Here is an 18,898-nt window from a genome sequence, read left to right as displayed (position 1 = left end):
TGTAAGAAGTAGCTATCCGAGGACGTGTTACCCACCGGATGAATGGCCTCTTTAGGTTGACGATCATCAGGTTGTCCTGCCACTTTCATGATACGTGAGACTTAACCCTTTCACGTATTTAAGCTGAAAAAATTCCTTCATTAGGACAGTTGATTTCCCAAGAAGCCTGAGTCCGAGGACTTTGCAAAACCTGGGCTTTGTTCAGGACTTATACATTTTATCTTATGTACTTGATTCTTCCCTTAGGCTTGAGTCCGAGGCTTGTGTCTTTGTCGGTACTTGACTTTCCCTTTTAACTTGAGTCCGAGGACCATGCAAGCCTTAGGTTCTGTCCAAGACCAATGTCTGCGTCAGTACTTGGTTTTCCCTTTTAACTTGAGTCCGAGGACCATGCAAGCCTTAGGTTCTGTCCAAGACCAATGTCTGCGTCAGTACTTGGTTTTCCCTTTTAACTTGAGTCCGAGGACCATGCAAGCCTTAGGTTCTGTCCAAGACCAACGTCTGCATCAGTACTTGGTTTTCCCTTTTAACTTGAGTCCGAGGACCATGCAAGCCTTAGGTTCTGTCCAAGACCAATGTCTGCATCAGTACTTGGTTTTCCCTTTTAACTTGAGCATTTCTTGAGGTGCTAAATAGGGTGTCCCTGGGCCTTCACGCAAAGCGGGCCTGGGCCGTGAATTCAATGGACCCGCAGATTAAGAGATATTTCTGCAACCTCTGGCCATGCAGTACTTCTCTGACGCCCCAAGGATCGAGGCGCGCCTTTACGAGGCTCTTTGAATCTCTGGGCTGCAGTTGACGTTGGAAGTTGAGCCAAGACTACTTTGTCTGTAGTGCTCCTTGGGACGCCGCATGAGTTGACTGCCATCATCTTGTCTTTTCAAATAAATAGGAGGAAGAAAAGGTTGCTTTATATATATACACCCCTCCTTTTGGTTTTCTCTTACATCACGCCTTCCATATCCGGAGTCCTCCTTTCTTGGCATAACATGTTGAATACGAGGGTTGGGAAGAAAGAACTTCCTCCGCCGCAGAAGCGCTGTGTCTTCATGAGGTTTATATCAGTAAGGTATGGGCACAGGAAGCACAAGTTCAAAGGAGTACTCCATCTCCACCGAGAGGGAAAGGAATCTTCCCTTCTTTCAGTCAAAATCCGAAGCAGGTTCTGTCCTTGCCAGAGTTTTGGTGCGGCAGAAGAAGGGTTTTTCCCCATCAGCACCTCCGCTTTGCAGTAGGCGTATATTTAGAGAAAGCCCCACCACTTCCAACTCCCTACACCTTTTCTTCAACGGTGTCAGGTTCAAGTTGGGTTTCTTTGGCTGCCTGAGTTATGGGCAGGCAAAGATGCGAGGGAAGAATAAGGTCTCGGAGCTGTAGCCAACCTCTCCTCCGACATACCTCCTCGGCTTTCTACAGATTTCTTGTATTTTTCTTTTTCTTGCTTATGTAGTAGGCTTCGACGTAGGCTGATTCCAGCTTTTCATTGTACACTGTACTATCTCTTCTTCATAATAAGAATGGAAATTTCTTTACTTGTTTTGAGCACTGTTTCTTTGACAACACTGTTTCTTGAATGGGTGTGCCCTTTGTGTGCGTTTCTTCAAGAATATTTAGAGCCGAATGGCTTGAAGCATAATTCAACTAACTCCAATTTATCGACAACACCAGGCATTACATCGATAATTCATAATAAATGAAACTTAAGAAAACTAACCGAGATATCAGTTGGATATTCTGTGATAAGCGCGTGAATATCGTCCAAGGCTGATGATTTCTAAGCAATCCATCTGAGCAATCGACTGGGATATAGGGGGGGTTCCAGTGATGTCTTCATTGTACTTGGTTTCCCCATAGGCTTGGGTCCGAGGACCATGCAAGGCCTTGGTTCTGTCCATTACTTTTAAGATGTCTTCATCTTTGTACTTGGTTTCCCCATAGGCTTGGGTCCGAGGACCATGCAAGGCCTTGGTTCTGTCCATTACTTTTAAGATGTCTTCATCTTTGTACTTGGTTTCCCCATAGGCTTGGGTCCGAGGACCATGCAAGGCCTTGGTTCTGTCCATTACTTTTAAGATGTCTTCTTCTTTGTACTTGGTTTCCCCATAGGCTTGGGTCCGAGGACCATGCAAGGCCTTGGTTCTGTCCATTACTTTTAAGATGTCTTCATCTTTGTTCTTGGTTTCCCCATAGGCTTGGGTCCGAGGACCATGCAAGGCCTTGGTTCTGTCCATTACTTTTAAGATGTCTTCTTCTTTGTACTTGGTTTCCCCATAGGCTTGGGTCCGAGGACCATGCAAGGCCTTGGTTCTGTCCATTACTTTTAAGATGTCTTCATCTTTGTACTTGGTTTCCCCATAGGCTTGGGTCCGAGGACCATGCAAGGCCTTGGTTCTGTCCATTACTTTTAAGATGTCTTCATCTTTGTACTTGGTTTCCCCATAGGCTTGGGTCCGAGGACCATGCAAGGCCTTGGTTCTGTCCATTACTTTTAAGATGTCTTCTTCTTTGTACTTGGTTTCCCCATAAGCTTGGGTCCGAGGACCATGCAAGGCCTTGGTTCTGTCCATTACTTTTAAGATGTCTTCTTCTTTGTACTTGGTTTCCCCATAGGCTTGGGTCCGAGGACCATGCAAGGTTTTGGTTCTGTCCATTACTTTTAAGATGTCTTCATCTTTGTACTTGGTTTCCCCATAGGCTTGGGTCCGAGGACCATGCAAGGCCTTGGTTCTGTCCATTACTTTTAAGATGTCTTCTTCTTTGTACTTGGTTTCCCCATAGGCTTGGGTCCGAGGACCATGCAAGGCCTTGGTTCTGTCCATTACTTTTAAGATGTCTTCTTCTTTGTACTTGGTTTCCCCATAGGCTTGGGTCCGAGGACCATGCAAGGCCTTGGTTCTGTCCATTACTTTTAAGATATCAGCCCCTAGACCATGGCAGGGGGGATTTGGCCTGAAGCCGGGAGCCCCTAGAGCTGTCCACGCTGTTGACACTGCAGGGCGTAGCCCCTAGCAGAAATTCGGGTCGGAGCAACGACGGCATGTCGCCGGAGACAGAGGGGATTCCACAAACCTCAGTTGGCTAGAGAGTTGACTCAAACACCTCCTACGCCAACGCGCAAGCGATCCCCACAGACGGCGCCAATTGTAAGGACACAAAATCTGTGACGGCCCAGCGACGATGTTGGGCTCGCACACGGAAAGTCCCTCACAATAATATTTGTAGAGAGTGGGGTTAAAAAGCCAGCGTTGGATCACAGGATGACATTTTGAGCCGGACTTTGGATGAACCAACATGAGATAAAGCTTTGGGCTGGATATTCAGGCCCTTCGTCCTTGTATTAAGGAGGATCTGGCTCCTCGGATACTGTCCGAGGAGCGGTGGTGTTGTCCTCGAGTGCCCGTCGGCGGGTTTTTTAGGTGATGTCCGGCGTGTATTCTTCAGACATTCTCTTTCATCAAGTTCTTTTTTTAGGAGCTCCATCCGAGTCCCCCCTTTGGTCGCATAACATTCTCTTTTATACTAGCCTACGTTCGTTGTCCTTCGTCCACGTGTAGGGTCGATCTTTCCAGGGCAGATATCTGTCCCATCAGTCTAATCCCTGAATTGTGGGAGATGATCCATAAACCCTAAAAATCTGGCTCTGTCTGGGGCGATGTCATGTCAATAAAGGATATTTAAAGACTATTTTCGTGAGATATTTTCTGATCTTTCAAGTCTGCCTGTATCCCATTCTTGTCAATGGGGTTCTGGGCTTTCCGAGGACTGAGTGGTCCTCGGACGTACCTTTGAACCACATTGGGCTCACTATTTTTGGGCTTGGGCCCTGGCCTCCTTTAGTTTGGTGACCTGTGGACTCCCCATAAGCGAGCGAGCCGGGCCCATAGACTGTTGGGCCCCACAATATTCATTTTTCAAAATGAATCCTAAAAATGGGGTTTCTTCCAAAAATCCAAAAACAAATTTTTATTTTTTTTAAATAAAAGAAGTATTTTCAAAAATTCCAAAAAAGTGCATATTCATAATTTAGATTACTTAAACTTATACAAAGATAAATAAAAGAGACTCACTTATTTACACCCATTACCCTATGTGTCACACATTGCACACGTCATTACAAGATGTGATGCCACGGCCCCTGAAATTTGGCAGTTGACAATGTTAGTGGTGATCTAATGTGAAATTGATATTACACTAATCATAATTTTCTACTTTAATAAAATTTTAAATATACACACACATATTAGTGGCTCTACTTGTAAGTGAGGATGTTCACATGACTACCAAATATTATGAACAACAACAAATGAACTAAACATTAGATAAAAATGCCAAGAAAGATACTATGGTCGTGAGTTCTCCTTGATAGCACTGACAACTCTATTTACCTTAGCTTTGGAGTCGTAGTTGTAAGCGACTAGATTTCTAGTTTGAAATAAATCAAACAAGTAAAATAGTTTCACAATAAATCAAACAAGTAAAATAGTTTCACAAATGCGAATTTGTATTGATGATTGTGTGGTACAATTCTCTGAAATTACAAAAGAGTGATCCTCTGATTCAATCTCCTTGCAAGACTTATTGATTGGATTTGTGGTAATGTGGTTTTGACTTGAACACAAAATATCCTTCGATTTGGTTGAGGGATGGATCGAAGATTGCTAAAACGGAATTACAATGAATCCTGGCTATGAGCTTGTTAGAAATCCTTTGTTCTTCACATTCTTCGTGTTCTTCGTGTGTTCTTCGTCTTCGAAGGTTTGTGGTGAAAGTTCTTCGGGGCTTTAGAAGCTTGGATCCGTAGAGCTTTACTGATTTGTGATTTGTTGATGTTTTCGGACACTTGGAGCTTGATTCCCGCAAACTTTAGGATCTAGGCAGGTGGTTTGGATGATTCTGCTCCGAATGTTCTCCGATTTTGGGGTTGAAGTTCTTGAAGGCTTTGAGGCTTGATTCTTGCAGAACTTTTTCACTTCTGAATCTTGGTCCCCTTAAATGTCTTAGGAAGGCTTCTATTTATAGGAGTTTGGAGGTGGGTGAACAACACGTGGCCGAGTCTGATTGGTGACACATGTCACGGCCTGATTGGTCCGCTTATGTCATCGCTTACATGTGCTAGACTGCTTGTGTTATCGCTTACATGTGCTGGATTGATTAAGTCATCACTTACACATGCGAGGCTGGTTGTGTCATCACTTACACGTGCACTGATGCGTGATTGGTTTTTGCATGACACTTGGCAAATTTCCGTTGGTTTCTGAATAGTGATAGCAAAACCTAGCAGCAATACGTGGTGCTTTGTAATTGGCTGAATTTTGTGGACTTGGTAATATGACGTGTTAGCTTGTGATAGGTCAGGATTTTTCCCTCTCTACAGTAGTACCTCTGCTTTTCTCAACAGCTTGGCTCATAGTTGTAGCATATATTATTCATTGCCTTCTCTCTCTCTCTCTCTCTCTCTCTCTCTCTCTCTCTCTCTCTCTCTCTCTCTCTCTCTCTCTCTCTCTCTCTCTCTCTCTCTCTCTCTCTCTCTCTCTCTCTCTCTCATATTTTAGACCCTCTCTTACTTTAATTTATTAGTCTCATATCACCATTCTCAATTCTCTTTATACTTTTCATCAATTCCTTTTTACTTTTTCATTTTAATAGTATAAAAAAATTGTAAAATTTGATGTATTTGCTTTTTTTATTATTATTATTTGAATTATGTGATGTTGATATATTCAATTTTTTTAATATGATATTGCATGATTTAAATTTCTTAATTACCACTTTAAGAAATATTTCTAGAACTACCACAGTATATATATGAAATTTTTTGTATCTATAGCATTGTTGTAAATTATAAATTAAGATCATCATGATGTACACCTATAGTGTCATTAAGCACTTTTACATAAGACGCAAGGACGGAACTAGGATTTGAACCTGGGGGGGGGGGGGCAAAGCTTAAAAAAAAATTTTATTTTATTTTTATTTTTTTTATGAAAATAAAAACTAACACCTATTTCATATTCAACAAAATACTATATATTTCGTAGTTCTATACACCAACTAAAAAAAAAAGTTTCATTATTTCCATATTTCGTAGTTTTATACATCAACTAAAAAAAGGGACTTCTTAACCCAAAAAAAAAAATATATATATATATATATATCTAAAACCAAAATAATCACAAACAGACAAGCACAAGTTTATATATATTGCTAATATTAGCCACATCACACAAAGTGACAAAGACGAAATTCACAAGTTCATATATATATATATATTACTAATATTAGCCACATCACACAAAGTGACAAAGACAAAATTTTTGATAAAACCAAAACAATCAGACCAAAGACTTGGTCAATTGGTCTCACAAAAAAGTCACTTATGACTTACCAAAAACTAGTTTTCACAGTTAACAATACTCACAAATGACAGAACAGTGACTACCAAAGACTACTCTCACAAATTCACTATCACAATTCAATATTGACATCCTACTGTCATGGTCCCACTTTATTTCTTTATAGATAAAACCAAAAAAAAAAAGTTACACCAAAACCGCTCCACACAATCACAAAAAGCCACAAACAATTACACAGTAGTAAATACAAAGCCACAAACACAAACTAGTCTACGGTCCAGTGGTCCACACATGACATAACACACCAGTGACCAGTCCATGGAAAGCCACAGCTCACAAATACTGGAATACAACAGTGAACACATAACACATTCACCACAGTTCATAAAAAACGCAGAGCAAGAGGGCTAACCGGCTAAGGCAATGGCGCAAAGCAATATAGCAAAGACAAAAAAACAAAAATATGAACTTGAGAGAGGAGAGAAATTTCTTAGATTTACCGTGTGTGACTATGGTCAAGGATCTGAGGAGCGGAGGAGTAGCAGCAGCAGCCAGTAGCAACAGTCCAGATCTGATCTGAGGAAAAGAATAGCAGCAGTGCTGTAGCAGCAGTGATGGAGGAGGAGTTTATGCTTGATGAGATTGAGTGGAGAAAGAGTAAGGTTAGGGTAAAAATTTGAGAATTGTAATTTAGGTTTTCAGTTTATATTGATTTTTTATTTTGTAGTTTTTAGTTTGGCGGTTATTATTATTATTATTATTTTTTTGTATGAGAGTTTTTCGGTGATCTTTCAGATTGATTTGTATTAATCGTATACCAATTTTATTTATTATTTTATTTTATTTTAATTTGGGGGCTATTAGGACGAAAATTTAATATACTAGCTTGCTTTTTTTTGGGGGGGTGAGGTGGGTGGTGGGTGGTCCGTCCCTGATAAGACGTGACATAAAATGTCAGCTAAATAATGCGTTGTGGAATAACCATTATATTAAGGGTTTAATTGAGTGGTAGGATTAGTGCTTTTATCCAACAATTGGACACTAAACATGTTCGCAAGGTGAGACCGTAGGTACGCGCACTAAACATGTTCGCAAGGCATTCAGCAAAAAAAGACATATTCACTAGGCACTTTCAAATTTCACTGGTTGAAAGTGGAGTCCATGTGGGAATTAAAAAAAAAAAAAAAAAATTATAATTTGCATTGAGTCTCTCCAATTTTATAAAAATGTAGATGGTTCTTAGGAGGATGCAAATTCAAGCAAGATGGGAGAGCAAAGAGAGGGTATGAGAGAGGGAATAGGAAACATCGAGCAAGAGAAGTTGTCTGAAAAGTTGAAACCATATATCTATTGCATATTCGCTAATGTTTGCCTTGCAGGATTCAACATAATATCCAAGATCTATCTAAACAAAGGCATGAGTCTTTATGTGCTTGTTACATATGGACAAGCTATTGGAGCTTTAACTACTGCTCTTCCTGCATTTCTCTTTGAAAGGTTGTATACCCTTTTATCTTTTAGTGTCTTCTTTTATCTTGTTGCACTTCATAATGTGATTATGACTAACAAGGATAGGGGAGAAAAGATAAAAACAAAGAAAAATTGTATTTCACAAGTTATTTCTTTTTATAATTCCATAACAATGTTTTAGATGAGAAAATGGACATGAACATAAATATTGCATCATCAAAAAAAAAAAAAAAAACTTAATATGATATGAGTACTCATCACAATGTTTTAGATGAGTATTCTTCATATTTGCTTTTTAAACATAGTCTAAATATGATATGAAATTTATCAAATAATTTTAAAAAATCCTGATATAAGTACTGTGGGAGGGTTTCTTGTCTCAACCCCCAATTAGTAGGTATTGTCCGCTTTGGCTATGCCTCACGGTTTTGCTCAATCCCACATCAGAGAGAGACGCCTCTCACATGTGCCTTATAAGCTTAAGCCCAAGACACGTGTACCACTACTACACATGGGAGGCGTCTCTCCCCGATGTGGGATTGAGCAAAACCATGAGGCATAGCCAAAGCGGACAATATCTACTAATTGGGGGCTGAGACAAGAAACCATCCCATGTTAAAAGGCACCTTTCTTAATGAAATCATAGTATAAGAGAAATTAAATCCTCTAGATGATTAACTATTGAATATTCCTTGCAGGAAAAATGACTGCAAAATTAGCTTACCAATCGTGCGAAATCTCTTCTTCTTGGGTCTACTAGGGTGAGTAAAGCGTTTGCCAAATACACAAAGTCATTTCCTTATAATATTATCAAATGAGCATAACAAAAGTTTTGATTAGTTGCTAAATTTATTTATTTAGTTATTATTTTTTATTTTGTTTTAAGAGGTGTGTTAGGGAGGGCACTTTATTATGCCGGACTAGAAATAACTTCACCAGCTTTTGCATCTGCCTTGTGCAACCTAATTCCATCAATGACCTTTATCTTAGCAGTTTTGTTCAGGTATGTATGAATAAATCAAAATCTATCCTTTGAGTATTCTGATTCTTGTTTCATATTTAATTCTTTATATATATATATATATATATATATATATATATATCCCTCCAGTGAGATATGCTGTGTATCACTTTCATGTTCAATCCTAAATTGAAAAAAAGGTTTAAAAGAAAAAGAAGAAGAAAAAAAATGGTAAATTGCAAATTACATTCTTAAAGTTTAGGGGTGTTTGGATTTTACACCATGAAGATTCAGAATTTTAGATTTTACCATTTTACACCCTAACGTTTTAGAATTTAGATTTTACTCTCTAAAGTCTTGGAGGTATTTGGATTTTATACCCTAAAGTTTCAGACTTTGAGTGTTTTAAGATGTAAAATCTAAATATTCCAAACTTTAAGTAAAATCAAAATTCTAAAACATTAAGATATAAAATCCAAATACTTCCAAATTTTAGGAGGTAAATTCCAAAATATGAAATTGCAGGGTGTAAAATCTAAACACTTCCAAACTTTAGGGGTGTAATTTATAATTTACTTAAAAAAAAAAAAAAAAAAAAAAGAAGAAGGAAGAACTGACCATTTCTTTTTGAGAGGAGAGGTACCAATTTTCTATCTTCAATAGAATCTTGAATATTGTGATTGGAGGATGTTTTATGGAAAGTTATAATTTAGTTCTTAATTTTTTTTTTGGGTGTTTAAAAATAAAGGTGATTCAAAAATTATGGAGATCGAAGTTTTAATTTGATATTTTGAAGCATCTAAATTTCAAATTCGAATATTATAACTTGCAAGAGAATCTGCCATTTACCAATATTATCTATCATTATTATTCTTTATACTTTATCATCACTACCCCTCTACTACAGCGCCATTGCTACTATTGTTACCACTACCGTTGTCTTTGTCCACAACGTACACCATCGCTCTCGTTGCCATTGTTTACTATATTGTCGTTGCCATCGATGTTTTCACTACCCTTGTCACCGTTACTATGTCACATAAATTCTCATTAATTATTCTTTTTTGTATCCATATTTATGCATCAAGCCCACCTCTCCCCCACTATTTACCTATCTAAAAGAAAAAAAATCTAATTAATTTAAATCATCACAATCTTGGCCCAAATACAAGGTAAGCAATTAAGATTCTCTTTTTTTTTTAGATAAACGGTAGAAAATTTTAATGATAATAAGAAACCAGTATACAGAAGCCCAAGACACCTTGCCACCTTGGACTAAGGGGCACCCCCAACGCCTGTAGTGGTCCCAGGAAGCCATAAGAAAGACATCTAAATCAGACTAAATTGTGGGCTATCATAAGCCGTTGGTACTCTTCAAACACGCCACTGCCACTCTCGAGAATTGTCTTCGGATGGGTTTGAACTTGCTCAAAATAAAACCTGTTTCTTGCATTCCAAATCGCCCAAGCTGTAACAGCCCATCTTTCTAATTCCGGTTAGCTCAATTTCTGTTGCATCTGGTTGAACAGAGGAAGAAATCACATACCTCTGGGAGCCGCACCTGCGTCCGATGCGGCGCGACACAGTGACGTGCGAGGGACGCCGCTGCCCACGCGTCGGGCTGCATCCTGCCATTTTTTTTTTTTTTTTTCATGACTAACGTCGACGCGGCTTTAGACTTGGGCTGATTCGCGCCAACTTGGGCCGTATCGGGCGAAACCGCTGAAATGGCTGATTCAGGCCAAAACGGCCGATTTAGGATGGTGTGTTTTGACCGTTTGAACTTAATAACAAACCCAAAACTATCTCAGTTCTCAAAACGCACTTAAGCAACATTCTTCACTTCAATCTTTAGCTCTCTCTCACTCTCTGTGCTCCGTCTCTCCTCTCGGCTCTCTGCTCTCCGTTTCCCCTCTCTCACAGACGCACTCAAGCTCACCTCATTCTGGTTTCCTGAAGAACAATCCCAGCTCATCGCAGACAACGTAGATCTTCTTCTCTGTTTCCTCTTTACTCTTTTGTTCTTTGTTTTTAAGTCTTCTGACTTTCATCTGCAGCTCTTAGTTTATCTGCTTTGTTTCTCTTTTATCTTTCTTTTTAGTTTATGCACTATCTTCTTCTTCTTCTTCTTCTTCTTCTTTTTTTTTTTTTTTTTTTTTTTTTTTTTTTTTTTTTTTTTTTTTTTTTTTTTTTTTTTTTTTTCATTATATAGGTACATACTATATTACTGTTTTAAACTTTTAATATTCAAAAAAGTGATAGTTGTTATTAACTTATTATTATAATTATAATTTAGGTAGATATTTAGGCGTAATATTGATATACTAGTTGAAACATAGACTTATAATTTTAATATTTTCAATAAATTATATAAGAAATATATGTATACAAATAAAATAAAATAAAAAACTAGTAATATTGATTTTTTATTTGGTATATGTTTATATAATGTGAAAAAGTATGCTTAGCAATATATTAAAAATATAAATAAAAATATTTTAAATAATTTTTTAATCGCCGCACCCCGCCGCACTTGTACCCGCACTCGCATCCTACTTTTTCAAAAATTGCTAAGTTTTGCACCCACACTGCACCCACACCTGCACTCGCACCCGAATCCAGAAACGCACCCGTACTTCGTAGCCATTGTCTAGTGTCCTGGTCAATAAGTTCACAGACTTGCATATCCTAGAGACTTCATTTAGAGGTATAGGAGAATGAGACAGCTAACCATGTGTGAACACCCCAATCTTTCGCCCATCACCAACCTTCTAGCATGTGACTGCGTGTCCCCTCTTTGATGATATCCATTGCTGCTAGGATGCTACGCCAAATGAATGAAGGATTGTTTCCTAACTCAGCCATCATGAAAGAGCAGTTTGGAAAGTAGCGAGCTTTGTACACTGATAGCCCAAAAATGTATTGACTCATTTGGGAAATTAATTAATTAATTAGTCAAGTGAAATTAATTAGATTCAATTTCATGCAATAAGCGTGGTAGTATAAAAAAATTACCAAGTTAAATGTAGCGAAAAATAAATTTGACACAGATGATTTGTTTACGAATAAGGAAAACTACCGAGACAAAACTCCACTGGGTGAATTTAAGGTCACCACTTCTGAGAATTCACTATTATCAAAACAAGCGGTTACAAGTAAATGGAATTCTAGTACCTAATACCAACTTACAGTTGAACCCTTACCCCAATACCCAATTGGATTTGTGATGTAGCGGTAATCTCTCCTTTCAATGCATAAATCCCAGTACGTAACTAACCAATGATGCATGGATCCCAGTACGTGACTAACACACCAACTTGAGGAAGATGTTGGCTGCCAAGTTCTTCAGTTCATTTGACAATGAAGATCAAGAAGCTCCTTGGTTACAAAACCCTTGGCATAGAGACGTAGTAGCTTCTAGAGAGAATATGATGAACTAGGACAAATTCTGTCTCCAGTCACAATTTGCATGCACAATGACTTTGCATCAAGTTGCATCCCTTGCATCACCTTTGACAGCCTTTAAAATAATCCTTATATATGTCTAGGGTTATGAGAAAAGAAACCCTACACAAATACACATGGATATGCATGAATTCAGATTTGAAAATCTAAATTTTGTAATTCTCGATAGATACAACTTCTGTCGAGCTACTGTCGAGCATCAGCATTAAACCTCGTTATTTGTCGAGCTTTAATGAATAACACTTCTTCACTTGTTTCTTAGACAGATTTGTATGGCTTTAATACTAAACTTAGAAACCCTCATAGAAAGGCTTAACTCTATGGCCATTCACCTTGAACACTTTGGAAGTTGCTAAACTTTGAATTTCAACTGTACCATGAGGAAAAACATTAGTAACAACAAAAGATCCAATCCAACGAGAATGCAACTTACCCAAAAACAAACGAAGCCGTGAATGGTATAGGACTTTTTGACCAACTTTAAACTCCTTCCTAGAGATCATCTTGTCATGAAAAGCCTTCATCTTTTCCTTGTAAATCCTTGCATTTTCATAGGCATCATTTCGAATTTCCTCTAACTCTTGTAGTTGAAACTTCCTGTGTTCTCCACTTTCATCCATCTTCATGTTGAAACTCTTAATAGTCCAATAAGCCTTATGTTCTAACTTAACTAGAAGGTGGCATGGTTTTCCAAACTCCAATCGTTAAGGTGACATACCAATGGGCGTTTTATATGTAGTCCTATACGCCCACAAGGCATCATCCAAGTGCAAACTCCAATCTTTTCTACTTGGATTGACCATCTTTTCAATGATGGACTTGATCTCTCGATTTGACACTTCTACTTGTCCACTAGTTTGCGGATGATAGGTAGTTGACACCTTGTGGGTCACATTGTACTTTCTTAGCAAAGTCTCTATAGTTCGATTGCAAAAGTGGATGTCTCGATCACTTATTAGAGCTCTTGGAATTCCAAACCTGGAGAATATGTTAGACTTGATAAAATCTATAACAACTTTAGAATCATCAGTCCTGGTGGCTTTAACTTCTACCCATTTCAAGACATAGTCAACGGCAAGCAAAATATAAACATAACCAAAAGATAAAGGGAACGGTCCCATGAAATCGATGTGCCAAACATCAAAAATTTCGCAAAATATTATAGGGGTTTGTGGCATCTCATTCCTTTGGGATATATTACCTATATTTTGACAACGATCACAAGACTTACAAAAAGAATATGAGTCTCCGAATGAAGATGGCCAATAGAAACCACATTCTAGCACTTTTCTCGTAGTCCTCTTAGCTCCAAAGTAACCTCCACAAGCATAAGAATGACAAAAGGTGAGAATAGAAATAATTTCATTTTCAGGAACGCACCTTCTTATCACTTGATCTGCATAATGCTTCCATAAGTACAAGTCATCCCACATAAAGTATTTGGCTTCACTCTTGATCTTATCTCTTTGAGCCTTAGACAAACCAGGAGGTAACACATTAGTAACCAAATAATTTACAATATTTGCATACCAAGGTAATGTCACACTCACGGAGAACAATTGCTCGTTAGGGAACATTTCCTGCAAACAAAGTTCATCCTCCACATGAACTAAACAACTCAAATGATCCGCGACACAATTTTCTGTCCCTCTTTTGTCTTTGATCTCTAAATCAAATTCACTCAAGAGAAATATCCATCTTATTAATCTTGGTTTTGCCTCTTTCTTCGTCATCAAATAACGAAGAGCTGCATGATCAGAGTAAATAATGACTTTAGTACCAAGCAAATAAGATCAAAACTTTTCTAAAGCAAAAACAACAGCTAAAAGTTCTTTTTCAGTAGTAGAATAATTTCTCTAGGCATCATTCAAAGTCCTTGAAGCATAATAAATGGCATGAGACGCTTTTCCAATTCTTTGACCCAAAACAGGGCCTACTGCAAAATCACTTGCATCATACATAATCTCAAAAGGAATGTTCTAGTCAGGGGGCTAGATAACTGGGGTAGAAGTCAATAGTTCCTTCAGCTTATCAAATGCCTTTTTACATGCCTCATCGAACTCAAAAGCCACATCCTTTTGTAGCAACTTGCATAGGAGTAATGCTATTTTGGAGAAATCCTTGATGAATCTTCGATAAAAACCTGCATGTCCAAGAAAAGAACAAACTTCCCGCACACTAGTGGGATAAGGTAAAGATTGAATATTATCAACTTTAGCTTTATCTACCTCAATTCCCTTAGATGAAACAACATGAACCAAAACTATATCTTGTTCAACCATAAAATGACATTTTTCAAAATTTAACATAAGGTTAGTTTCTATGCATCTTTGAAGAACAAGTGTAAGGATACACGAACAAGTATCAAAGGAGTCTCCATAAATTGTGAAATCATCCATAAAGACTTCTATGATATGCTCAATATAATTTGAAAATATGCTAACCATACACCTTTGGAAGTGGATAGGGCGTTGCAAAGGCCAAAGGGCATGAGGTGATATGCAAAAGTCCTGAATGGGCATGTAAAAGTCATCTTTTCTTGATCCTCCGGAGCAATTGCAATATGAAAATAACCCGAATAACCATCAAGGAAACAATAGTAAGAATGACCAGCTAACCTTTCAAGCATTTGATCAATAAAAGGTAAAAGGAAGTGGTCCTTGTGGGTTACAGTATTTAGTTTTCTGTAATCTATACAAACCTACCACCCATTCTGAATATGGGTTGGAACTAACTCATCATTCTGATTTTTCACAACAGTTATTCCAGTCTTTTTAGGAACCACTTGAACTGGGCTAACCCAATTACTATCTGAAATAGGATAAATTACTCCAACTTCAAGAAGTTAGAGAATCTCCTTCTTCACTACATCCATCATGGGCGGGTTCAATTTTCTTTGTGGTTGACGGGAAGGTTTTGTTCCCTCTTCAAGTAAGATATGATGCATGCATGTAGACGGGATAATTCCTTTAATATCTGCAATTGTCCAACCAATAGCCGTCTTATGCTCCTTAAGGACCTGCACAAGCTTTTCTTCTTGCAATGCACTTAGTTTACTAGAAATGATCACTGGTAATGTTCCTCCGTCTCCAAGGAACACATACCTGAGGTGATTGGGGAGAGGCTTCAAATCTGGAATAGGGGCCTACAAAACAAAGGGTAAAGGTCTCTCATTAGAAACTGGTAACGCAATATAAGGAACGTTACTTGACTGCTGTAACTTTGGAAAATCATTCAATGCTGCAACAATTTCCTGCAAATCAGTACTCAAGGCTCACTCCTTATTCTCTTTCTCAAGATGCTTACTAATGGCAACTTCCAATCCATCTTTTCTATCAAGTTCAAAAACTTCCTGTGCTAAAGAATCAATAACGTCAATAGAATAAACAGGAATATCATCATCAGGATATTTCACGGCATCATAAATATTAAACTTAACAATTTCACCATCAAATTCCATGGTAAGTGTGCCACTATAAACATCTATCTTAGTCTTGGATGTCTTTAAGAATGGTCTTCCTAACAAAATAGGAGTATTTTGATCACCATTCTCCATATCAAGCACATAGAAATCAGTAGGGAAAACCAAATCATTAACTTGCACCAGAACATCCTCAACTACACCCTTAAGATAGGCAATAGATCAATCAGCCAATTGAATCACAAAACCAGTTTTATTCAAAGGTCCAAGTTTCAAAGAAGCATATATAGAATATGGCATGACATTGATAGAAGCTCCTAAATCTAGCATGGCCTTCTCATGTCTAATGTTACCTATCGTACAAGGGATAGTAAACATACCTGGATCTTTGTACTTTGCAGGGAGTTTTCTTTGAATAACTGCAGAAACATTCTCTCCTACTCTCACCTTCTCACATCCTTTTAAGTTTTTGTTTCCTCTTAATTGTACACAGTTCTTTCAGGAATTTAGCATAATGAGGTACTTGTTTTATAGCATCTAAAAGTGAAATATTTATCTCGCATCTACGAAAAGTCTCATATAAATCTTTATTTTGCTCATATTTTCTTGATTCTGCTAAAGCTTGAGGAAAATGAGGTACTGGTTTATAATAAAAAAAAGGCGGAAACTTACGCTTAAGTACCTCATCGTCATTGGTAACATTCCTGTCTGCAACAACGTTTTTCTCCTTTTCTTGTTTCGACGATGTAGGGGCTGCCTTTACTAGAATCTCAACCTCTTTACCACTTCTCAAAATGATTGCACTTGCATTTTCTCTTGGATTTACTACCATTTGAGAGGGTAATTTCCCCGAACTTTGTGCCTCTAGCCGACTAATTGTTGTTGCCATCTGGTCCATCTAATTGTCCAAACTTTGAATATTGGCCCTCGCCTCTTGTTGAAATTGTTTCGTCTCTTGTTGAAATTGCAAAGTATTAGTGGTAAGAGACTTAACAATATCTTCTAAAGACATACCAAAATTAGAAGTTTGGCCCGATTGTTGTCTAGGGGGGTATGGGTACTTATATTGTTGGCAACTTGGGTGGTTTTGAGTTGCAAGCTGATTTACTTGTGGATTTCCATAGCTAAGATTGGGGTGATCCCTCCATCCCAGGTTATACATGCTCGAATAAGGATCATACTTCCTTTGCGGTTGTCCAGGAAAACCACTTGCCACATTCACTTGCTCAATGGGCTCCTCTTGAAGAGTTGGGCACATATCGGTTGATGTCCTACTACCGAACAAATCCCACAAGCCTTCGCCGTTTCCGTATTACCTACAGCCATTTGACATACAAGAGAAGTTGGACTCGCAATTTTTGTTCAAGGGAGGAGATGTTTTTCTCATTAAGATGCTTTGATGTAGAGTCAAGCCTAGTGCCAAATTGTTGAGAATTGGCTGCCATATTTGCATTCAAGTTTCTCGTGGCCTTGGGAGTTTTATCCACCAAAGCTCCTCCCCTAGCAGCATCAATCATGCTCCTATCAATGGGTAGAAGACCCTCATAGAAATATTGGATAAGTAGCTGCTCACTAATTTGATGATGGGGGTAGCTTGCACATAATTTCTTGAAACGTTCCCAATATTCGTGTAGGGACTCTTCATTGTGCTGCCTTAATCCACAAATTTCTTTTCGAATGTTGGCCACCCTTGAAGCTAGGAAATATTTCTCCAAAAATTCCCTCTTCATCTCGTTCCATGTTTTAATACTCCCAAAGGGTAGATAATAGAGCCAATCCTTAGTTGAATCCTTTAAAGAAAATGGAAAGGCTTTTAATTTAATTTGATCTTTAGTCACCCCTGTGGGTTTCGTACTTGTGCACACCACATGAAGCTCCTTTAGATGCTTGTGAGAATCTTCACCTGCAAGGCCATGAAAAGTGGGCAAGAGATGTATTAGTCCAGATTTTAATTCAAAAGTAGTGGTAGTATCTAAAGTAGGGAACGTTATGCATAATGATTGTTGATTCAAATCAGGGGTGGCAAGCTCTTTCAAAGTTTGATTTCCTGCCATGACTTCCTCCTCTTCTAAATCAGAATTGCTAGAAAACAAGGAACCAAGAGCTAGATCATGCTCTTCAGGATTTCTCCGAACTTTCTTCCTTAACCTGCGCAAAGTTCTCTCTATTTCTAGATCGTACTGCACACCTTGATTAGAAGATCAAGTTATAGTCATAAACAATCAAGGAAACTCGAATAAACCATGAAAAACAAATTAGGAAAAATCTAGAGTAATGAAAAAAAAATAATTTCTACACTGAAACACAAACAATCAAAGTGATTTTTTTTTTGGTTGAAAATTTCAAGAATGAAATAAGGATCACAAGAAGCACAAAAATCAACTAGAATCGCTCCCTAGAAATGGCACCAAAATTTGGTGTGCTGTTGCAAGCAACCAAAAATAAAACCTATACTCCTAAAAATATATGTAGCGATGTGAGTAGGGATCGTTCCCACAAAGAATATCTAGCCTAGTTTTATGCTACGTGAACAAGGATGGGGGGGGGGGGGGTTTGAGAATAACAAAAACAATTTTAAGAAAAACAACTAAGGAACAATTCAAATTAAAATATCGAAATCAATCAAAAGAACAAACCTTGGTCTAAGTTAACATCCACCATCAGAATTTTACAACTGATCATTGATGCAAGTATATATCAATTCACACTTTGAATATTCACCATTGGAACTATTTTTCTATCTTTCCTTAGTCACAGTTAATTAGAAAACAAGTGATCTAATTAATACTAACAGCTAAACAACCCAAGACAAGCGCTAAAGGTTTAATCTAGTAGCAGCCTTAAGAATTAGAGAGACTGATAAAACAAAACAACAAAAGCACAAGCGGTAGTATTTAATTTAGTCGAGCATTCTTCCTAAGATCTAATAATTTCTGACGCAGCAAATCATTAAATCTTGGATGCTTCACAAATTAAAGAGATCAAACAATTACGGATTTGATATCTAACCTAGCAGTAGATTGCAACGAATAATAAACTAGCAGGCTTCCTAGTAATTAAACGAGACAATCATGAATATGGGTATAGAAGAACATCTGATATCAAAGCATAAAATTGAACAGTAAAAACAAATTAAATCTCACAATTTTATTGATTCTGAGGCTTCCATTTCCTTCGACCAAGTATAAAAGTTTAGCCACGCAGGGCCATGATGAAAACTCGAAGGAG

General features: G+C 37.9%; 1 protein-coding gene and 1 non-coding gene across 5 annotated transcripts in view; both read left to right on the top strand.

Moving 5' to 3' along the window:
* Nucleotides 1-6,605: 6,605 nt before the first annotated feature.
* The window catches only part of LOC126721046 (WAT1-related protein At5g07050-like), a 30,134-nt gene continuing 17,841 nt past the window's right edge, over nucleotides 6,606-18,898 (top strand). Inside the window, exons 1-4 of one of the 4 annotated variants that reach the window (XM_050424013.1) lie at nucleotides 6,606-7,010; nucleotides 7,733-7,850; nucleotides 8,522-8,584; nucleotides 8,710-8,826. In XM_050424013.1, coding sequence (XP_050279970.1) covers nucleotides 6,968-7,010; nucleotides 7,733-7,850; nucleotides 8,522-8,584; nucleotides 8,710-8,826 — 341 coding nt within the window. In that variant the 5' untranslated portion in view covers nucleotides 6,606-6,967. Of the gene's footprint in view, nucleotides 7,016-7,268; nucleotides 7,851-8,521; nucleotides 8,585-8,709; nucleotides 8,827-18,898 lie in introns of those variants that run through there. The other 3 variants (XM_050424014.1, XM_050424015.1, XM_050424012.1) reach the window with 3 other exon arrangements.
* Nucleotides 17,246-17,352, top strand: LOC126724643 (small nucleolar RNA R71). Its single transcript, XR_007655080.1, has one exon. It is a non-coding gene; the product is annotated as a small nucleolar RNA R71 (small nucleolar RNA).

This window comes from Quercus robur, chromosome 4 (genome assembly GCF_932294415.1).
Source record: "Quercus robur chromosome 4, dhQueRobu3.1, whole genome shotgun sequence".
NCBI classification, from domain to species: Eukaryota; Viridiplantae; Streptophyta; class Magnoliopsida; order Fagales; family Fagaceae; genus Quercus; species Quercus robur.
This window is presented reverse-complemented; position numbering and strand designations above follow the sequence as displayed.